General features: G+C 36.4%; 1 protein-coding gene across 1 annotated transcript in view; it reads right to left on the reverse strand.

Moving 5' to 3' along the window:
* Positions 1 to 3,089: 3,089 nt before the first annotated feature.
* Positions 3,090 to 24,714, reverse strand: part of LOC140170422 (serine/threonine-protein phosphatase 2A 65 kDa regulatory subunit A beta isoform-like) — a 40,343-nt gene continuing 18,718 nt past the window's right edge. The window contains exons 8-14 of the mRNA XM_072193793.1: positions 23,509 to 23,594; positions 20,606 to 20,828; positions 11,605 to 11,665; positions 9,631 to 9,704; positions 8,822 to 9,045; positions 6,897 to 6,988; positions 3,090 to 5,945 (exon numbers count right to left, since the gene is read on the reverse strand). Coding sequence (XP_072049894.1) covers positions 5,929 to 5,945; positions 6,897 to 6,988; positions 8,822 to 9,045; positions 9,631 to 9,704; positions 11,605 to 11,665; positions 20,606 to 20,828; positions 23,509 to 23,594 — 777 coding nt within the window. The 3' untranslated portion in view covers positions 3,090 to 5,928. The remainder of the gene's footprint in view (positions 5,946 to 6,896; positions 6,989 to 8,821; positions 9,046 to 9,630; positions 9,705 to 11,604; positions 11,666 to 20,605; positions 20,829 to 23,508; positions 23,595 to 24,714) is intronic.

Consider the following 24,714-nt stretch of genomic DNA (forward strand, 5'->3'; position numbering starts at 1 on the left):
TTGTCTTTTCATTAGTTATTCACACTAAACACGTATGTACAGTTGACAATATAAACAAGTAATAGTTAGATATCAGTCAGTATAGTAACAATGTGACGAAATTAATTAACAGGGTTTGAATTCTGCCAAGGAGGCAACTTGTCGAGGGGTTAGTGCAATCAGGCCCTATCTGCAATAGCTGCCAGGTGTCATATTTTTATATAATATAATGCTGACATTGTTAAATATCTATATAGGGCAGTTATTGCAGATAGGACTTTCTGGTACTAAACCCTTGAATTACATCGTTGTGATTTCTACATACTGATGAATTCAGATCACTATAAACCATCCCTACAACCAGGGATAACATGGCTCAAACCAGGATTAACATGGCTCAAACCAGGGTTAATATGGCTTAAACCAGGGTCAACATGGCCCAAACCAGGGACAACATGGCTCAAACCAGGGTTATCATGGCTCAAACCAGGGTTAACATGGCTCAAACCAGGGTTATCATGGCTCAAGCCAGGGTTATCATGGCTCAAACCAGGGTTAACATGGCTTAAACCAGGATAAATATGGCTCAAACCAGGGTTAACATGGTTTAAACCAGGGTCAACATGGCTCAACCAGAACATGGCTCAAACCTGCCAATACAAAAGGACCAGTTCATAGTCATCTAGGATTCATATCAGTATGCTGTCATCGTGACTATATGATGGTGTATATAGGCAAGCTATTTACAATTTTGACAAAATTCACAAACCATCCTTGACTAAAGTGCTATTTTCAGGTGATTTTCCATACCTCATATTCTGTAAGTTATTGTGAATTTTGTGAAAACTGCATATAAAGCTCCCAAATCATATCCCATCATTTAATTGTAACCTATTTGCCTGCATCGAGTTCAGTATACTTTACAAAAACATTTATGGTCTGGTTAATATTGGTTGCAACCAGTGCAAACTACAACATAACCACTGAATCTAATTCATCTGAAACAACAAAGTATACTTCAACAAATTTGCTTCTTTAAATTTTCTTTTTATACTCTATAATAATATAGCAGGCCCGTTGCTTTATAATACAAATTCATTCAACCAACCTTTTTGCACAGAATTCAATACAAAAATAATGTCACACTAACTGACTTTCAATACAGTTTTTTTTACTAATATAAGATAAATTGTACTCATTTTGTATCACCTTTCAGGGGTAATTAGAATTATTATTAAATTATGAACTTTTTTGACAAATAGCCACTGCATTGCAAAGGATAAATCACAAACAAAATTATTGTAACTGTTAATTACATATTGTCAGGATATTCCAGTTGAAATCCATACACCCCCTTATGGAAGACATGACCTTAATCTCCCATCACAGAGTGTGTGCATTTCAAATGGGGTTCCCTGAATGAGTGACTCCCATTTGAAATCTATGCCACCTGTGTGGGAGATCAAGGTCATGTCTTCCATGGCAGGTGGATTTCACTGGAATCTCATTTAGTAGGAACTATTATCCGTTCCTGCTCCAGTCGCACCTCATGCATGTTGTCCTAGGTACAAAATGTTCACCAGATGGAAGGGCATGTGTTTATAATAATTCAAAGGCCAATAACAATTACAACAAAAAGTTCCAACGGTCTAAGGAAAATAACGAGGTGTTATTGGAGCTGAAACAGGCAATAGGTTTACATGAGTAAGCCGAATCAAGTTGTTGCGACTATATCAACAACTTTCTAGTATGACTTACTGATTCTTGAAGGCAGTAAGCATGCATACACATAAAATTCTACAATATGAACTTACTTTCTGTCAGTGCCATGTTGCTGGGGTTGTTTGATATTATGTAACCAATTTGTACGTGTTAGGAATTTTTCAATGATCTTTTAGTAACCTTGAGCTTTTATCGCGAGTTTGACATCCAATATGTTGGGTCTTTGTCACAACAATACATTGTCACACATTGAATTTTGTATTGGTATGTGCGTATTTTGCAGTTTTTCGGGACGCTTAAAAACCACTGACAGGCTATCAAACTAAATGTGAAAAGTGTAGTCAACTATTACAAAAGCCTAAAGGTCCGTTCATACTACCACCGCATTTGCGATGCGTTACTTTGCGATGCGGTGCGTTGTCGCACTGCATCGTACTGCAAGTACTGCATTGCGATATCGCAATAAAGTTAAATACATTTTAACTTGGAAATGCGACGAGTTGCGTTGAGTTACGGCAAAAGTAATCGATATATCGGCATCGCAAAGCAACGCATCGCAAATGCGGTGGTAGTATGAACGGACCTTAAGTGATGCAACTTTATCTGTTCCAACTATAGAGACATGACACACCTCTTGCAAAATCAAAGAATCTGCCGATTTGCTAATTTGTGAATCCATTCCTTTTTTTATTATTATTTCAATGTAAAGTGAATAGCGCAGGTTTAACAATAAGCATGCATTAGCCAATTCCAAACGATTATCAGAGACTCACTGCAAGCTCTCAAATTCATAAGCAGCAGAATATATGAATATATTACCTATCAAATGCGAGGTATAGAGGGCCCACTATAGGTCAATATAAATATCAGGAGTAGGACACTTTTGAAATTGTTGAATTTAATCTAAATGGGGTCAAATTGATTAGTTCTTGGATTGAGATCTACGTAATCTGCACAAAATAAGCAGCAATTGGTCGGATTATATTTCTACGTGCTCAAATGTAAACCGCACTGACATGGCTACTAGTACTTGTGTCGTGTTCATGTTACGCTAGCCTATGCTGTTCAGTTAACAATTTGTGCTGTTATCTTGTACAACTGTTAGTGCTGAATTAGGTTGCATGCGTAGTTTGTGGAAGCTTGGACATACTGCCCGATACAGCATTGCATCGTGTATACAGATTACTACGTCATACGCTTGTGGCACGCACAGGTTGCATTCAAATGCGCATGTTTTGACTGAGAATTATACAAACAATAGGGCAATTTGATCTCAATCCAACCTGAAATATTAGCCAACCTGATTAATTACCGTAAATACAAAACGTGCTGTCAACTTGAACATAACAAAATACAAACATAATTTCACTCTTAGGAAACATAATGGATACCATTGTCTTTATCAATTTAATGCAAGCTTGACTAAACACAAGTTACTTTCATTTCATACACTCATATACAGCACTGCCTAAGTGGATATTTTTGCACAATTCATTTATTCGCACCATTTTAAACTTGTTTGTTTTTTAATTCGCAATTCTATTGCTCTATACACAAAAGTAATATGCACTAGGTGTATTTTAGTGGTAGCGGATTGGAACGTGAAAATAAATAGAGCAAAAATGTCCACTTTTACAGTAAACCCGAATATCCCAAACTCATTTTTTTTAAACCCAGGAACTTTGTCCGATTCTGAAAATACAACCCCTATTCAAGGCCTCGAAAGGCGGCTGGCCCTTACAATATGTGCACGCCCTTAGCTTTATTTTTGTACACAACATACCTATTAACTTCAAAACATCAAGGAGGGTGTGCAAGATAATTATGGCTTATTCCGAGGCCATGTCCTATTAGGCAAAAAAAGGTTTGTCAGTCTCAAAGCTCACGAGTGGTTTGAAAACTAATGCAAAATTATATTTTTATGGTATTTTGAGGAAAAAAGAATTTTTCTGGAACTAAAAAAAAAAAAAAAATTGAAATAAAAAAAAATTCTAGATTTTACAAATGCGCGCGCGCAAGCTTTGAGACAAACCTTTTTTTTTGGCCTTATATTAATAAAGTATATTTGGTCTGCCTATAAGTTGCTTTATCTCTTGAACATAACTTCCTACGAGTATCTGAAAATAGACTATTGATTAGAGTAATACAGTTTTATAAAACTACTGTATAATGTAGTTTGAAATTTTGCAGGAATCGGAGTGTCCACTTGCACACAGGTTATTTGATTAAAGAACCTACGAGACTTATAGGATGCTCCTATCAGTATGGACCGTCGATGTCAGGAATTTAAAAAAAGTTGATATATCAGCCACTCAATATCGATAAAATTAAAGCGACAGCAGTGAGAAATGTTTAGCAATATTGACCAATTCTGTCACTTTCGAAAGAAATTTTGGATGGTTGAAATATTTGGCATAATAACGGCGGCTAACACACTGCATATGCTCCATTTTTCTATACTTTCTTCATTATCGGCAACTTGGATTTACTGATTTTCTACAGAAAGTGACATCTGCAATAGCGATATTATATGATAATAGTCGATTTATTGATTTATATCGATGGTCCTTACCTATCAGACTATCAATCTACCAATACTTAGAATTGTCTTATTACCCCATATCTCAGGTAGTGCTGTCATCGACATGCAATTGTGTCGTTATGTTGTCGACATCAGAAAAAGTTTATCAACATTATTTATGACACATGGTACTTATGAAGTAGTATAATTAACTAAAAATATTTAAAATAACCATGTCTTACATTCAATCAGTAGCTTCACTATCTTGTACTTTACTGTGGTATATACGATTGTTTATTCAACTTTGTTGATATTCTCGACTGAGTCTTTGGCGTACTTTTATGTCGACAAGTTGTTTGACATGTCGATAAATTTTTCTGACATGTCGACAAGAAAAAACATTTCAGTGACAGCATTTACCTCAACTACAGCTAAAATTAGGAGATGAATAGAGGATTCACTCAGGCTACAAAAAATGTCGTACTTTGACAGAGTTTGTGTACGAGATTCATTCAAATACTGTTGACTTCTTTAGAAAGAAATCCGTATATATATTCTTATAGAAAGTTCTTAAAGCTACTACTTGAAACACCGGATGTGATAATCCGAGATACTAGTATTTGGGTACGGAACCCGTGCTAACACTTGCCTGATGTCAATCCCATTTCCGTGGGAAATTAGAAATTTAAAATATTGTCTTTAAGACAGAAACAAATTTTGATTTTACACAATTCATAACAAAATATTTTTTATATACTTAGCAGTTTGCATAATCCTATATTGGGTTATTCTAGTTGAAATCCACACTCCTATGGAAGACATGACCTTAATCTCTCTCACAGTGGTGTAGATTTCAAATGGGGTTACCAGAATGGGTGACTGCATTCAAAATCTGCACCCCCTGTGCAGGAGATCAAGGTCATGTCTTCCACATGGGGGTGTATGGATTTCAACTGGAACAACCCATCCTTGTTACGACAATAATAGGCTGCCTTTAAGAGATCAAACCATCTTGCACCTATCCAACAACAACAAAAATCATATGTTTCCGTTTGGGCATTAATGAATTTCATCGCCCGAAACACACTCAACTTAAAAAGAGCATTTACGACGATATGCATTCAAATACTGTTCACACCCTCTTCTAGAGGCTGGTACAGCGAACAGAGCGCCCTCTATTTGAGAGCAGATTGACGTCATGACTCATAGATTTGTACTACATAAGGCTATTAATAATTTTATACCTGAAGCGGGACACCAAATACAGTACACAAGCTATTATTATATCTATCCCAATCCCTCCCCACCCAATCCCAAGCAAAGTCAAGGGTTTTTGAGCACGAAAACCCTCTCTGCGATAGCTGCCAGCTGCCATATTTTTAAATGTATACACTATATGATGCAGAAATTGTCAAATGTCTATAGGGCAGCTATTGCAGATAGGGCCGTCATGCACAAAGTAATTGTGCAATTAATGACTTGGTTTTATCACTTTGTTTTCCGTATGAAAATTGAAGTAATACTCTTAGTTTGCCCAATATGTTGGGTCATGGTACGATTGTATCCTCTATACACAGTAGTATGTAGTATCTATATATAACAATGGACAATTCATCATCATCATCGGTACTCAAACAACTTGTGATTCTTGGTTTTCCGTAGTCAATAATTTAGAGATTTGAGGGAAGGTTGGTGGGTGGTTTCGTTTACGATGCTGGTACAGCTGCAAACAAAATAGACAGAAAAAAAATGTCATTAATAATCAGTTCTTTGATGTATGTTATGATGTATGATGTTTTCCACTTGTAAAAACAATTTGGATAACTGCAAGTACAAACAGGTGTGACCTTTTAAACTTGCACATTTTCATCCAATCTCACTGGGTTTCATCTGACAAATTGCATTGAATAAGGACGAGGGGGCCTTTCACTCAATAATATCTTTCACCAACTCATCACATCCTCAACAGCGGTTCCTGTTGCCTATAAAAGGAAACAGTCAGATGTGATGAGTTGCCAGTCTGAAGTAACCACTAGTGTAGTGGTGAAACATCACTAAAAATGTCAGTCAATAACAAAGTGTTTAACTGGAAATGCACTTTTATGAGTTAGTTTATATTGTTTAATATATGCAATGCAAATTATTTGAACCGACCTACTGTCTGTTGCTACAAGCATCAAATTAAAATGCTCAGTTTGGGTGCTGGGTTGGACAAGCTGGTTAATGAGTAAACCATTTATGGTATTGAAGCAGGTACATTTAGTAGTTGAAACTTGAAATATTCAAATTCAATGAAGCTTGATATTCACATTGAATTGTTTTACTCTGAAATATAAAATGTAACAGCACTTAAAGTAACATATAATTGCATTGCTTTTGCCCTGATTGAAGATTCAAAAGATATCGATAAAGCATTCTCGAAGCGTACTAAAATGAATGTTATCCCCCTTAACTCCCTGGACACTACTGGTCATCTAACAGCATTTCTGATTGGTTGAAAACTTGAAATGCTCATTTCAATTGCCAATTAGGACTAGGATTTGAACTATTCATGGTCAAACTTGCATTTGCAGATGATCTTATTAATACCCTCCTTGATTGGTTCAAAATTGGGTCACAATATTCATTTTGGCCAATCGGCAGGTAGTTCTCATGGGTTTGGCCAACATCTCACCTGCCATGGCTTCCATTGCAAAGTACTTAACATCCGCATCCTCATCACCGCCTAATTTCTTCAAAGCTGGTTCAATTTGATTCTGGTACGTACTGTAACAAATAAACAAACATGATTGAGAGCCAACAGTAGCATTTATTTTAACCATTATCTATGATTTTCGAGATGGCACGGTGGCGCTAGCGGTACCGGCTCTGACTCGTGATCGTATATAATTGAAGACCAAATTGAAAAGACTACTTTGCGTATGACGTCCTGTCAACCAGACCAAACATGCCATACTGCGCAGGTCAGCTACCAATCATGTCGCGCCTTTGCTCTGATGTCAGACGCAAACTAGTCTTTTTAATTCGGTCTTCAATTATAGCTATAAGGAATAAAGTCGCATCATGCCGATTGAGGTATAAAAATATGCAGAACAAAATTCTGCATCTATCGGTCACTTTATTTGGGAATTTATTTGAAGTGTCTAAGAAATTCCTTTTGTTTCAAGTGTACACAGTCACAGCAACTGAAAAGAGTATCCCATCATGCATTTAGCTGCTGTGGTACGCAGTAGATAATGTAGTGAGACCTATGACATTGTGCTATTCCATGTCATTGGCCCCTGAACATGTTTAAAGCAAAACCTCCTATGTAACCTGTTGGCAGTTTTGTTTAAACATGTTCAGGGGCCAAAAGCACATACGACGTATTGTTGTGAGCCCTACTGACATTATGCTATTCCATTTTATTTATCAAATCTATCTTTAGTGAGGTTAAAATCCGATTAACTAGCATTGCTTTCCAAGCAGGTCATCATACAAATTCATACACATTTTACAAGTATAAGAAAACATAAAGACATAAAAACGCAATGGAAAATGAAATACACCAGGCACAAGAAACTTGTCAGTTATATTCATCCTTGCTGTTCAATAACTTGATAATTTTGGATTATTCTAAAAAAACATTTTGTTAATTGGACTTTGCTTTCTCATTTGACACCCTGTTTGTGAAAAACAAACAAGAATTGACCAAGATATGGGCCTCCAAACTCTCAAACCCCACAATCAAAAGTTGCATTTTCAACGATTTTCAATGGGAACGTATCTTTGTATTGCACACAAGCACCACGGGCCAATCAATAAACATGATAAAGCACACAGTGTAACAGGCATAATTGAATCATGGCTAGTCCTATGTTAATTAAATTCCAGTTGAAAATTGTTAGAATTGATCAAATGTGACATAATCAAGGAGAATGAGTCACATGTCGACCCTGTTCGAATCTGAATTTTGCATATATGTTTCTTAAGAAGACATTCAGAGCTTTCAGAAACTGAAAACCCCATGCTGATATGACTTTTCTTTGCAAAGTTACATCAATTTATCAATCACTGAAAGCAATATATATCAAAAAAATTTCAACCCTTTCTTTGCCAATACCTCAAAATCAATATTAGTGACATCCTACTTATTTCCCTTGATGGTGTCACAAATACACTTGAATTTTGGATAATTTAATATACAGATTTGTTTAGAATTCAAAAATCTTCCAACACCTTCTTATGGATGAAAATGGTTGGATATGGAAATAATTTAAAACTGTTGAATTTGGTTGGAATTTCATAATCTTCATCAAGGGTGTCTTTTTCAAATTCAATAGCCCATTTGTCAGTAAGGCCTAAAAAAAATTATTTGATAAGCGTAACATGAAAAAAAAAACAATTTTTTAATTTTTTTTTACACACATTTTAAGCTGAAATTTTTTTTTTTTTTTTTTTTTTTTTTTTTTTTTAATCTTTTTTGATTTTTTATTCATTTTTGCAAAAAATAAGAAAAAAAAGTCTAGGGTCGGGCCTATTTTTAGGGTCGGTCGGGTTACCCCAATCAAACAATTTTTTTTTAGGCCTAATGTAGACTATCTAGAGTCAATTTCTTACTTAGCATCCAGCAGCGGTCTGATTTTCTGCATGGTCTTGGCAACATTGAACCTAACATTAGCAACCTGGTCTTCAGCTAGCGTTAACACGACTGGGAGCATGGATTTGATGGTAACGTCTGCACCGACGCCCTCTGCCAGCACGTTGATGCAAAACAGACACGTCATGCGGTGAAGATAATTCTGCTCTCGTGCCATCTTCAGGACAGTAGGTATGACTGTGTTCTGTGGATGAAAACAATGAATCAAGTAATGCTTAGTGCCGGTAAATAGTTTGATCAGGCCCTAGCGCTCTGTACATACTACAAGAGTCACAACATGGCCGCTCGTAAATTGTACACCGGTCAGGTTTACTACGTTATATGCCATATAATGAGAAGAGACCATAGCTCTTTTGAAGAGAGTAATACATATATGTTCCAAATTTTGAACCATCTAGGGCTATAAAAGAGCCACATTTAATTTTTGGACTGCCCCATGGTCAAAAATAGACATGCCCATGGTTAATTTTGCACCTTCAAACTATCTCAAAGTTAGATCTTAGTAATTGGAAACTTTCTTTCCAAAGGCACAATGGGCAACAATGCCTAGAACAGTTTTTTGCCTTGTAAGTAGCCAAAATTTTGTGCAATTTTATGGCGAATAATGATCTAAGGCACCAGATAAATCAACATTCCTTTTACGTGCCACAAACCAATCACAGGCTGTGGGGAGGCGATCGTCACACGCAAACTAGTCTTTTTAATTTAGTTTCCGATTATATAGCACTATGTAAATATTTTTGTTACCTAAACCATAATTTTCACATACCTGTGCCCATTCTGTTCCAAATTTTTCTACCAGTTTCTTCAGGTTGTTGGTAGCTGCTTCCCTTATTGCAAATACTGTTGATAAAAAATAAAAAGTTAACAATTGTCAACCTGCATATCATTGTGAACAAGGCATACTGACGAACAACAACCCTTTATTACAACTGTGGCATTATCCAATTTTTCTTACAGAACATCCCTGCGTTTGCCTTGTGTGCCTTGGTATCTACACACACTGCCCACATTTTAGTCATCCAAGAGTTCTTGGTATGTGATATATATAGGGCGATTCAAAAATACAAAAGTTTTGATTTTTCAACAGGCCAACCCCTAATATTGTTCATTTTGGTGTAAAAATACATCATGCAAAATTTCATGAAATTCAAATAATTTTTAGAGGGTGCACCCGAGCTTTGAAGTTTTGTGTGTGAAGACTATGAGGATTTTTGGTAATTTTCACTCAACCACCAGAAAGTAATAATCAACTTATCCAACTATGCTATAAAACTGTTAGCATGTAGTCTTAGGTATTCATGAAACTGATGTGTAAGAAAAATTAAATGAAAATATTGACAAGTGAAGAAAATTCAAAATGTATCGCAATTGTTTCAATGGTGGGAAAGCAGAAGACAGAATAGCCCAAACATTTGGCCAGTCCTCTGACCACAGGAAAATATTATAATTTAGGATAGCCTATAGTAGAACGAATGAATGGTATAAATATTCTCTACTGTGTTTTTAGCTTCAATGACCTGTCATCCACTTGGAAATACTATAGACATGATAGAGAATACAAAATGACCATCTTTCCTCTTCCCATGGTACATTGTATCTATTGAGTTTAATGGTCAAATGGCTCTATTCATAACTGTCATAATGGCCAGAAATCCTAGCATTATGCAGGAAAGCATTATGGGAGCCTGCAATATCAACTTGATGTTTGGTGGTGGGAGGTATTCTTCTTTCATACTACTATAGATAACTATGTAACAACCTGAAATAGATAGTGGATATGCCTTTGTTAATATTCATGAGTTTATTCATCTGCCTTTGCATTAACTATGAATGTACTTTTTTCATTATTATAGACAATCTAGAACTTGGTGATTTAAATTTCCGATGGGTTTACATATGAAACATGTGTATCTAACACACCTGAGAAATTCATCCACATAAGTTGAGTCTGTGTGAAAAAACTGTTGAAGAAAAATTTTGCACCAAAACCCTATCGACTTTGCATACAAAACTCAAAGCCGGGCGCACCATCCAAAGTTGATCTAAATTTTATGAAATTTTGCATGATGCATTTTTACCCCAAAATGAACAAAATTAGATGTTGGCACATCAAAAAATAAAAACTTTTGTATAATTTCTGAATCACTCTAATGTATACATAGAGGCAAATTCTTATTCAGTGGGTGTGGTCTTGTTCATAGACACATCTGATTGGACAATCACATGATTTTGGCCGTTGTCTTTCAGGCAGGGTTCCCACACCTTGAAGCCTTTAAAATTCAAGGACTTTCAAGAACTTTTCCAAGGACTTTCACTGTCCATAAGCATGATTTTCAAGGACTTGCCACAACACAAAAAGCTGCGTATTAACGAAAGTGACAGCTCCTCTCCATTCCCCAATTTTGTCAAAATTATAAAATAGGTAAAATTCCAATTTTCAAGGACTTTCAAAGATCTTGTGCAAATATCTAGGACTTTCAAGGTGTTTTCAAATTCAAGGACTTTCAAGGATTGTAAGAACCCTGTTCAGGCCGTAGACAAACCTACATCGTGCATGTAGCGTGTTTTATCGTGAGACCTAGTGCGTAATACTTGCATCGCCAAATATTAAAATTTTACTTATTGCTGGTAGAACTTGGCTGCATTAGGATTTAGCTGTATTTCATTTGGCAAAAAGGATAATATTCTTTTAATTCAAAAAATAGTGCTATTTTCTGGAGGGTAATATTTAGTGACTCACCGTGATCTGACAACCATGCAATACACAATCCGTTCAATTTCTCATCAAAGATTTCCATGCCCTGTAAATAAATTAAATTGTCCATGGGAAGGTATAGATTAAAGTTATGAGACAAATACATAGCATATAATATCACATACACTTCATATGCAGGTAACCACCTTATTGAAACCACCCTGATGAAGTCTTCACAACAGCAAAGAATAGTTGAGTCCACCCAATGTGTTACAAGTTAAAGTCAAACAAAAATTTCTTATTCATAACAGATAATTTTGAAAGCCTTAATAAATTAAGTCGTCAAATATTTAAATGACCTTTGTTTTGCCGATCTTCCAATCATTTCTTTAAATGGTAAAATTACTGAACAGGGTGGAACTTGCTAGACTTGAGTCCAGTCCTCGTTTACAGAGTTTAGGGTTTAGGGTTGGGGTAGGGCAGTCTTGTAATAAGACTAGTAGAGTTGCACCTTATTCGGCAATCGCGCCCTTTCAATTATCGAGGTTGAAGCTTCAGTACAAAATTTAAACAGACTGTGTGTCTCTAAAAAATGTTTTCAAGAAAAGTGATTGCGTAAAATTTGGTTTACATTATTTTTTTTAATTTAAGTTTTGTGTATGATTTCTGTGCAAGAAATTGTGAAAAAGTTTAATTGTTTAATCGTCGTTGGGCAGGAAAAACCTTTTGTGTTATTGGCCCCTGAACATGTTTAAAGCAAAACCTCCCACGTAACCTGTTGGCGGTTTTGTTTTAAACATGTTCAGGGGCCACAAGCACATATGAGGTTTTTCCTGCCCAACGACATAGATTAAGTTCTTTGATGAACTGTTGGTGGGTGGGGATGGTTTCAATGTCCGTCATGACACCTGCTATATAGTGACTAACACGACTGTCAAAATGGCCAACCATGCGGCATTATACAGGAGAAAATGTGAATGAGATACCATCCGATTATCCTATAGGCAGTGTCATAAAACAGTATCAATACAGCCCCAACTCTTAACCAGAATGGCATAAAATGGTATCAACACTGCCCCAACTCTTAACCAGAATGGCTTTAAGGTCCATTACATTCACATTGAAGCATGGCTAGTGTTTTGACAGAACTACAAAAGTATATCACAATCCAAGTCTAAGCTAGAATCTGACAAATAAGGTTAAATTACAAATTTACTTGACTTAATTAATACAATTATTTTTAAGTTAAGAAACAATTTTTAAGCTTATATATTTTGTATTATCATATAGCCTTGTGTCTGCTTGCAAGCTTCCGTTGACGTCCGCAATCAGGATTTCCGTCCATCTTCCGCCGAGATGGTCATCCACAACCACGGTCATCCAGATTTCGATCACAATGTTAGCTATCAGTGGCCAGCTATGTCTGTCATCATACCACGTCCAAAGCACGCAAGATCCATCATAGCCATAGCAATACACGAGAACACTCGGACTACACACTCTCACCCCTAAACTGCTCAAATTCATTTTCCTTAATACATGCTTGGCCAATTCAAATGAACTTTGACTTCTATACCCTGTTGTGACCAAGCACGTATAAATAAGATGAACTTAGCAGTAAGGGTGAGGCGTTATCTATACACTGCTGAGGACACACACCTTCTGTGTGGGTGCTTACCAGGAACAAGGGTTTGGTGTCCCCTATAAACTACCTGACCCCCTGGGCTACACACAGCTTCTAGGCTTGAAAAACAGGTCACACTCACTATGGTATCGACAGAATAAAATCAGCAGAAACTGCAAATATCAGAGTATTTCTTGAAGCAAAACGAAAGTCCTGAGTGTATGATACAAACAATAACCTCGCATTGACCGAGATTTGTGTATTTATATATCTTGCATTGGTTTATTTTTGGTTAATTTTTATCTGAGAAGTGAATCATAAAATTGATTTCAGATTATTGTAATTGAATTATTATTTTTCATATTTAAGCTCATCCTATCATCCATAAAAGAGTACATGCCTGAGCAAATGATATCCATTTTCTTCAATTTTAGGCCTTTTTCCCACTGTAAATTCATGTAGAACTTTCAAGACTTTCTCATAAAAATAACTGAACTGCAAAAACAATTCTTTCACCACCCAAGACGTAGTCTTTAATTTTTGAAACATTTTACAATCCATATCTCTTTGTTTTTGTTTAACTCTCGTCTATTTTTGCTTTCGTCTATTTTCACCTTCTCAATTTTGCTGACGTACCTAGATTTCATCTTTATACACAACCAGATTCCAATTGCTGCCACCCAAGAGGGACACTGCTGCCCAGTTTCTTCACTGGTACTCTAGAGTACACACATCAGAATCGCATGTACAGCTGGTACAGCACTGGTACTCTTGAGTAGCCACAAAGTAGCTGGGCAGGAGTATTATTATCTCTGGAGTCAGCAGCAATAGGTATCTGGCAGTGACACCATAATGGGTCTTTGTTCTCCCCAGGCCTAAGCCACAGCCCTCATAGCTCTGCCATTTGCTCTCAGTTTCATTGAGTAAAGTGTTCATTTTCGCAAATGCAATTTTCACGCTTTACAGGTCTTTGAACTACACCAGGCACAAAAAGAAACTTGTCAGTTATATTCTTCCTTGCTGTTCAATAACTTGATAATTTTGGATTATTCTGAAATATACATTTTGTTAATTGGACTTTGCTTTATCCTTTGACACCCTGTTCGTGAAAAACGAACAAGAATTGACCAAGATATGCGCCTCCAAATCCTCAAACCCCAAAATCAAAAGTTGCATTTTCAACGATTTTCAATGGGAACGCATCGTTGTATTGCACACAAGCACCACGGGCCAATCAATAAAGCACATAGTGTAACAGGCACAATTGAATCGTTAATCTTGGTCAATTCTTGCTCAATGTTCACGAACAGGGTGTCAAATGAGAAAGAAAAGTCCAATTAACAAAATGTATATTTCAGAATAATCCAAAATTATCAAGTTATTGAACAGCAAGGATGAATATAACTGACGAGTTTCTTTTTGTGCCTGGTGTACTTTGCTTGCTTTTTTGAGTTCTTACAGACCTATACATAAATGGAACATATTTGAGTAGTTTTATTTCACGGCAGCTGTGTTGAGCGTTTAGGGTGTGAAAATTAATGTTGCGCAAAAATGTGCACTTTACCAGTAGTCAATACCACATCTGAGTGTTTTATTAGCACAGAAAGCACCATGTAGCCTAGAGGCGATAGTCCCTGCCACAAGACAGTCCCGTAACAGCATGATCCCTCAAACACTGTTATTAACACACAATGCTGTCTAGCATATGAGTAGCAAGTCGATGTCTGATGAAGAGATTGTTGCGCAGCAATGAAAGTCATTGGATTTGCAAACTTTTTGTTTTTTAGCTTTTAACCTTTGAGTTCTAAAGAAAATGACACAGCCACTGAGTTGAGGCTGAATAATTGTGTGACTTTGGGCTAAAAAGAACAAAATAAAAACATGGACATTTGTGGACTCACACAAAACCTAAATTAAGCCAAGAACCAAAAAAGTAGCATCTCTGGACAAATGACAGTGCCATGCAGTTCAAGCTATACAGCAATTTGGTAATTGGTTCACATAATTTATAGGAATAACATTGAAATTATGAGCTCTGGAGTCTGGATTGCCAATGAAGCATGGTGCAAGATGGCATAGTCATGTCAGTTGAGTTTTGCAAACATTTTCTCCTTGCAAACAAATTAAAATTGATGGTAAAGATATGTCGTTTGATACACAGGAATAATTGTCACAAAAAGACTTTCACAATTTTGATACACAAATATGATATCTCTGCTAATGCAATGGGCTATTCCACTTGAAATCCATACACCCCCTATGGAAGACATGACCTTTATCTTCCACACAGGGAGTGTGAATGTTAAATGGGGTCACTCATTCAGGTAACCCATTTGAAATTCACACTCCCTGTGTGGAAGATAAAGGTCATGTCTTCCATAGGGGATGTATGGATTTCAACAAGCATAAACCAATCGCAATATATGAAGACCGCATTAATTATTTTTAATTTTAAACGTTTAATATTTACATGAAATTCCATTGTAAAGCCACAAAAAAGTTATTATTTTTAAAACGTTTTCACAGCAGATCCAGATCTTTCTATGGACAACATCAGACTTTGACCAACTCATAGCTAGACTTAAATATCAAACCAACCAATTCAAATTAGCAGTAGAAGCCACAGTACAACACTTAACACGTCAAACAAGCAAGCTGCATTCCAAGGGGGGATTGCAACATGTGATGTCTATAGATTATGCAGGGGGGGTGATTGCAACATGGGATGTCTATAAATTATGCAGATGGGTTGATAATATAGAGCAACAGTTAACATACATAAAGAACAAGAAGGCCTAGGTCTCAATGGTTACGATTTTGAGTTCAACCATAACCAGAAACAAGCTGATACAAAGGGTCGCATTTAGCCAAGAAGCTTTGCAGCATTAGCTTGACAGAATCATATATTGCATTGCAGGATTTGGGTGCATTGGAGGAATTTAATATCATAAATAGGATATTTCAGTTTAAGTTTGTCAAATTTCTTTGGTTTTAAAAAAATGGTGCAAAAATGGCGTAATGAAGACGAGTGGTCAATATGGAATATGGAAAGCAGACAAAGGTGATTAAATTATTTCAACGAGTTAAGCTATTTACTTCATTCTTTTCTTGTTTTGTTTTTTGGATAGCATACTGAAAGAGTCATAGTTTGAACAAAGCTGATATAGAATGCAGATCTCAGGTACGAGGAATAAAAAAATTGGGTTGGCTAAAAATATCAGTCAGGATGTGAGTGGTCTCAGACAAAACATGTGGGAATTCACTATCCTAGGCTAGCGATCGTGACTGCTCGCAAGATTACGTTCTGAAAATTGCCATTTCATCCAGATTTAGTTAGGTAGTGCAGACTTAAAAAGAACAATTTTCATGTCCGAATGCATATAATCATGCTATTTACAGTGGTAAAGCGCCATTGATTCATGTTTAATGTCTATAGATGTATGTGGCCATTACGATTGTATTCCTTTTTTTTACTAGGGAGCACCAGCCAACCAGATGGTGATATGGGCAAAAATTCCTGAGAAAAACAGGCGTGATAATGGCGATTCACAAGGTAAATGCAAAAATCACAGAGTTGGCAGAAATAAAAACACATAAATCCGCCAAAACCCAGAATCTGACATCCTTGCATAGTGCATTAGAGGATGAACAACTATGTCGGACCAACAAGGGGTGTGATTTACATACACAAGACGACTTTTGAAAGCGACATATACACTATGCAAGCAAACACTAGCTGCAGCAGAAGAAAAAAAAACAAGTAAAAATCAGAAGATAACATTTGAACCACCCTCGATATATGATTTAAAATTTGACTGGATATACTCAGTGATATCATCCGTCAAAATTCTGCATTTACGGAACAAAATATTTAAAGAATACTCTTCAAATTCTAAGGTCCTCCGAATATGTTATTGATGAGAATTTTTAAGATTACTTGTACAGATACTTCACAAAATATACAAAAGAAATATTCCCGTATTAAAAAGGAAACAGGACATGTTGCCAAAAAATCAACATAAAATAAAAACCTGTGACACCATAATAAGCATGCAATAAGACACAGGATACCGTTAGAAAAAAATATGTGAGATAGCGCGAGTGTGTTCAGTATAAGAAGAAATGTTTTCCTCAAAACATTTTTCTCCGAAACATCTGTTAGACTTTACAATTTGCAGAGAAATATTGCATTTTTAGTAGTTCAATTTTTCAATGGAACAGCCAATTTTTTTCACCTAAAGATTGGATGTACTTCTCAGTACTGAACACAGTACAATGTGTGACACAATATGAACCAATCAGACCAAAGTCAGCAAATAATGATATTCAGATATAGTGAAAAGCTGCATCGGCAGTGTAAATAGTAAAATAAAGGTTAAAAGTGTGAAACTACCGTAAAATATATCAAGTTTGGTGAGCTTCCGGTCATATAGGCAAAAATTGAATTATATAGGCAAGAAAGTATTTAAAAAGTATATAACTTTGCAAACAAATATGCCAGGGACTTCAACATCAGTAAGCTGAAGTACTGTGCAAGCCAGTGATGGCAATAACAAAAATTGTCAAAATGTCAGACTTTAACCCGAGTGGATCAGATTGTGTCTCACATTTTTGTTAGTAATTGGCATGAGACATGGCTGAAAACCATACCCATGTTAAACCTGTGCCACTTTTGATCTACAAATTTAGATACATTTTTCGTAATAAATTTGTCATTAACAGTGCTGAAAATGCAAGTAAATTATTAATGCATCAACCCGTAAGAAAAATGAATGTGTCAACATGTTTCTTGCATTTCATCATTTTAATAACTTCCCCTAAAACTGACCCACTATCACTTCAGCACCTGATACGCTAATTACTTTATAACTTATAAAAATTAATTGGGGTCAATGTTGGCTTCAGAATTTCTTCTTTCAACAAATTAGTTTACTTTTGATTGAAGTCATGAACCAAGGTGCATTATTATGCGCTGGATAAATGTGTGATAAACGGCTAATACATGGATGAGATAGCAATGTAACAACAACAAAAAAGGATTGAAAATGTTAAGTTCCAAATATTTGCAGGTATTCTTCCTTTTACACACACTGGCAAATTTCAACTGTCTAAAATTAATCACAAGTGTGAAAATTGTTATCCCAGCAAATCAGTAAAAAACACTAATTCCCAAACATATTAAGCTAAATGTCAAGACAACAACTCCTTTTCGGACATTTTTTTAAATTTATTTTTCAAATTTTTTTTTGACAATTTTTTGGAATTTTTTCAAATTTTTGTTTGATAATTTTTGAAATTTCAAAAAAAAAATCCTTTTCAAAAATGGCACATATGTTAGTAAGTGAGCATAATAAATAAATCAAGCACACTGAAAAAAATCAATCAAGCACATGGCTGCAGGCATACTGCACACAGATGTCAACACTCTTTGATCGAATTCTTGTGGCTTCTATTCTCTCGCCCTCTCTGAAATTACCCCAATCAATGCTTATATTCAAATCAAATTGAAACGGATTGGAATTTTAATGTTTTCTCTCTTTGAGAGAGAAGTTATTTTTTTAGGTGAGTTTACATTAAGGTTCCAAAAAGACAAAATTATTGGTGTAGAAACACATTTATAACAGTTTTATGATTGTTTTGGTGTTTGTTTGTTTTGGGGTTTTTTTTTTTGGGGGAGTAATAACGCTATGTTTTATGATTGAAATTTGAAATAGTGGGAAGCTTTATTTAACAATTGAACTTCCATTGTATCCAGTTTTTGTACATTGATGGAAAGAAATGATAAAAGGCAGTCAGATCTTCTTACATTGTAAGATAATATTAAATTTCATTCAATTCTACATTGTTAAAAACCACTTTGTACTGTCACTCCAAATGACTGAATTGATCACAATGCCTGAAACAGCACATAAATATGGGATGAGAAGCCTCGAAACTGGCTCAAATTAAATATAAAAACAGCAAAAATGTGACATAACATCCAATGGGGTATAAACAAATAGATACCAAGTTAAAAACCCAATGTTTTGAAAGACAAAACTTTTCTTTATAAAGACCAGCTCTATGTATAGTATACAGATAGACCAGCTCTTCGTTGTGAAATTAAATATAAACACCGAAATTTTGACTTAATCTTGTCTGAAATCAGGGAAAACCTTAAAAAAGTGTCCTCTCTGATAGCCTTAAATACTATGGCCTATTTCAAATGGATAGTCATTGTTAGGTTGGACAGTTTAACCCCGTGAGAACTACCTGCCAATTGGCCAAAAAGAAGTTTTCATTATCAATTGGACCAATCAGCAACATTGTTAGAATAATTTCACCACACAAAAAAAATGGGGTGAATTATTTGCAAAGCTCCATTCTGATTGGTGATTAAAGTGACAATATCATGTAATTAACCAATCAGAGGCAATGTTAGACCATCAAAGAATTGACATCTGTGTACAGCTTGGGCAATGAGTGTGAAGTAGTAGTAACAAAAAAATAAAAGCTTGGCGCAGGTGACAGACAGAGTTTGTGGCAGAGGGAAAGATGGCTGGCAGCTAGCTAAAGCGAGCGCCCCCATTTAACCCCGCCCTAACGATCTGCGTGCTCACCCTACCCGGCCAACAACCAAATCAAACTGTGCACAACTCAGCCCTATTGAGCCCCTATGGCGCCACTGTACTGGGTGCTGATCCACAAGTCACTTTTTTGTGTTCATTTAGAAAGTCGTCTAGTGGTTGGACCCCCAGACAATTGTCTACAAAAAAAATCTTCATTACCTACTTGTATTACTTCTCTTGCACTGCAAGTTTCATTGCGTGCATTATCATATGCTGTACCAAACGATCATTTTGAATCAACATCCATACGATTACCATATATCGATACTGCAAATTTCCAAAATCCAGACCCAATTGCAGACTCAAAGCAAGGCAAACATGGTTTGATTTCAAATGGGTTATTCCAGCTAAAATCCATACACCCCCTGCCAATATAAAGACATAACCTTAATCTCCCACACAGAGGGTATAGATTTGAAGTGGAGTCACCCATTCAGGTAGCCCTATTTGAAATTCACACTCCTTGTGGGGAAGATTAAAGTCATGACTTCCATAGGGGGTTTATGGATTGCAACTGGAATAGGCCAATAATTCTGATCATAATTTGCCGGATTCCAGTGCACAATCATTAGCTTAGGTCTAATATGCAGTCATGTTGTTCTTGATTCCAAAAGGTTCAAAGAATATTTCAAAAGCTTACTCATACACATAACAACAGCATCCGTATTCCTATTTCTGGAACACCAAAGATGCATATAACTAATTGACGATATAAAAAATAATTGGAAAAAAAACAAAAACAAATAAAGACACCGATCTGAGGAGCGAGGGAGGGCGCTTGCAAGTGACATTGTGGATCGTCGTCGTTACTAACCAATTGTCCAGCAAGTAGCGGCATGTACTCAATAATAGCGAGCCGCACACGCCATTTTGTGTCCTCAGCAAGTTCCACGATCGCGGGAAGGAGGGACTGGGAGAGCTGACGGATGCCGATGACCTCGTTGACGCAGTCCAGGTTGCTGATGATGTTGAGTCGCACCTCGGGACACTCGTCCTTGAGCTGAGCTAAAAACAGCGGCAGTAAATGCTCTATTGTGCTGTGTGGAGGAAGAAAAGGTAGAAAGAAACAAACAAACCCACAGGAGGGCCAGGTCCATATAATATTAGCAACATTTTAGTGACATTTTAATGCAGGGTTATAAAATGATCTAAATTAAAGGTTTCAATAGGTTCAAGGTCGGACAAGTATAAAATTAGAATTCGCCATCAGCAAATATAAAGTTATTATCAAAACATTTTGTATCAAAAACAATGTTTTTATAATGAAATGTTGACAAAGTCAGAGCAAACTGCTGTTTACAAACATTTTAAAACATTTCATGTGGAAACATTTCAACCCAATGACTTCTCTATGGAAAGATTACATTTGGTTTGGGTTGTATGAATTTTAACTGGAATAGCATATCAGGGGTGCGATTCAAAGCTTGTGAAATATCCAGGAAGGAGTAGAACATCCTGAAAAACAGCGTGAAATTGGATTAAAATACCCCAATACAGGCTGAAAATCAATAAAATTGTGTAAATTTTGGCCACAAAAATCTGGATAAATCCTGAAGAATCACATATACTACTCATGTTTAGAGATTGCGTCAAAACCCAACCACCGCCACCCTGCCAAAACCAGCAATAGAAACCAGGCCTAACTGGTGGTTCTGCCAGGACCCGGTGGCGGGTTTACCAACCTAGAGCACCAAGTAGTTTCAATCCAAACTTTGAAAATGATATTGAAATACTTATAACTCAGCTGCTGGTATAATGTTAACAAATTGTGTTGTATTTACTGGAAATAATTTACAGTCATGAATATTGTTGGGACCATGAGAGCATCATATCACAGGCAATCCCCACATCAGTGGCAGGACCAGACATTCTCGATGGGGAAATCTGGGGTTTATCTGGGGAATTGTATCTCCCTTATGCCATATTTTTAATTTGTCTGAGTGAATGGCTTGAAGCCAGTGTCAGGCTTCCCGTTAGTGTGCGTCATTGCGTCCAGACGCGTATTTTACAAATTTGGACGCAAGTTCACATGGCTAATCAAGTATTTTGCGTCCATGTGGACGAACAAAACTTCAAATTTAATCATTAATTGATGATAAAAATAAGAAATTGTTTTATTTTTACGATAATAAAAGCCCCAAAATTTTGACCAACCTGCTAAGAATTGAAGTAAATTCTGCAATATTTGTAAATGCAACGTCAGGAAATCGTGCACTTTTTGCATGCTTTCCGTCGCGATCGCTGTTTGATGGGGAAAGTCCCAATATTGATGCAACTGTTTGTTTACAAAGCATGATGAACTGACGACGTGCAGTTAATGTTTATTTAGTTATTTATCACAACCTGACGATATTCAGTTTTTAATATTTTAAGTTTATTTTTTCATAAATAATCTACGTTTCCTTTATTAGTATTATTGTTACGATGAATAAAAGCAATTTTAAAGACAAAATCCAAATGATAACCTTTTTTTGTATTATTTGTGGCAGCGCGTGTTTTAGCTTTTATAGCATCATCAACAACACGTGGATCAAGTAAAAGTAAAACCGGAAGTAAAAGTACGAAAATTTGCTAAAGATTGACAGACTTTGCGCATGTTTTTGCAGCTGTTTCTGACCATGTTTCGGACCAAAACTGATGCAGAAATGAGAAAAATTATCATTGCGACTGGAGATGGAATATCACAGCGAAAATTTTATTTTAACAATCAACATTTGATGAGGTAGACCCGGGGTACGTGTGTTAGCAACGAGGGGTTGCCGTTGCGTTTCCCGTATGATTGATCGTGAATTTCAGATGGACGACAAAAATCTGTCTGGACGCAAGTTTTTTCAATCTTGTCAGCAAACTTGCGTCACACATGACGCACATTTTAAAACCCTTAACGGGAACCCTGGCCAGTGTAATACCGGTTTATAAAAAGACCGACAAACAACAAGTTGGTAATTACAGGCCAGTATCTTTACTTTGTATATGTGGGAAGATCATGGAGAGAGCAATTGTCAATTTGGTTTTTCCTCATATAAAAGAGAGGCTCTATCATCTTCAACATGACATTATAAAAGGGCGTTCCAATGTCACTCAGCTGCTTGAAGTTTTTCATGAAGTCAGTGCAGCTGCACTGCACAGAATTAGCTGCACAGAATTAGCCCAGGACAGAACACTTCTATTGAAGGATTAAACAAGCTTATTTTTAAGCTACCTGATTCCTCTATGGAGTCTTTACATTAGTCAACTCATGAATATCTTACACCAAGATAAATCAAATCTTGGGATTTTTGGCATCTGGCACTTTTTGACCAAGAAGTGGAATTGAGGGATTCCTTGATTTCAAGGGGATGACATTTTGACTTAGTGCCAGAAGTGGGTAAGTGCAAATAGCTGCCCCGTGCACATTTGGCAATTTTGAGTTATTGCACTCATCTAACACATGGCAGCTATACATGGCAGCTATTTCACTTACCCACTTCTGGCAAGCAGACAATTTGCAGGTTTTAGAATACCCAATATTTTGTTTCCCTTTCTTAACCTTTCGGATGTAGAAAAAGTGTCAACCGCCATTTGTCCGCAGGCCGGATTTGGCCTGTGGGCAGCCTATTGCGAATCCCTGATTTACTATATATATTTCAATGTACCTGTGACTTGTCCCATTACCAAACAATTCTATTAAGAAAACCCATTATCTTATCATTTTTTTTCTTTTCAATTGTCACTTACTTATCCTTTCCAAGTATTGGTGAGAGGCCCATGATCACTGATGCCAATGCACTCTTCACATGCTGGTTGGCGTCGGCAACTAGTTCCTGTAGTCATGGCAACAGAGGAAAAGACAACATCAATACAATGCCTGAAGGTTGGTAATTAATAAATCACAACAATGATGACATGGCCTGAGGGCGTCATTAATAGAATTCTTGATACCTCTTATTATAGACGGATTGTTTCCATTCTTTTTTATCTTTTTACTTTTGTTTCCAGTCAACACATGTCATCTAAAAATAAATTTGCTCTTCATCGATTAGAAATAACCTTTTGAGGCTCTTAGAATCATAGTTTTGTGCTTGTTTATCCTTCATTTTGTATTAATTTACCATATTAATAATTACAATTTGAAGGTTGGTAACATCACTCCTGCGGTGCTAAAATCCTTGCTGCCTACCAATTGCATCATTGGATACGGTTGTTAGTGACAACAGAAAAAGAGGGTATCGCAAAAGTGATAGACTCAATGCCATTACATGAACTAATAAAAATATTGTGCACACAAGAGTTATAGCCAGCACAATTTTCGTGCCTGCTAATTTTAGTAGCTGAGTGTGCATAAGGAGAGGGATTGAGAGATGAATTTGTCTGTGTAGGAGATTAAGAGATGAATTTGTCCATGGTGTAGCTGTTCTCCCTCCTTACACACAGCTACACCAAAAAGGATAAATTCATCTCTTACTGTTCTCTCAGGTAAAAAACAAATCACCTTGGTTGTAAGTTAATGGAACTTGTGCATTTTCTTTGATTTCAAAGATTTTATGCCGGTCGGTGACCTATATATTTAAGCTTAGTGCCGGATATCCCCGACCGGCGTGGCTAGAACACTGTGCACGCATCAAGTCTGTTGCATTCCCATTTCTTTTCACATCCCAGATTTGAGAAAAAACTTCTTTCCAAAATTTTGGTTGATTTGGACATTGAATATGTGAGTTACAGTACACATAATTACTATACAACACCCCGGTGTTGTAAATTTCGGGCTGCTGACCGCCCCAAAATTCAAATTATATGATATCATGGTGTAGTCCCAGGTTTCTGAGAGCATTAAACTCCTTTTTAAATTCAATTGGGGATGAGGCTGTGGACCATGCAATGCCTCTTGAAGTGGATAGTAGAGACCCCTGATTCCAGGCATCCAGATAAGCGGGCGCTCAGGCG

This window comes from Amphiura filiformis, chromosome 14 (assembly GCF_039555335.1).
Source record: "Amphiura filiformis chromosome 14, Afil_fr2py, whole genome shotgun sequence".
NCBI lineage: Eukaryota > Metazoa > Echinodermata > Ophiuroidea > Amphilepidida > Amphiuridae > Amphiura > Amphiura filiformis.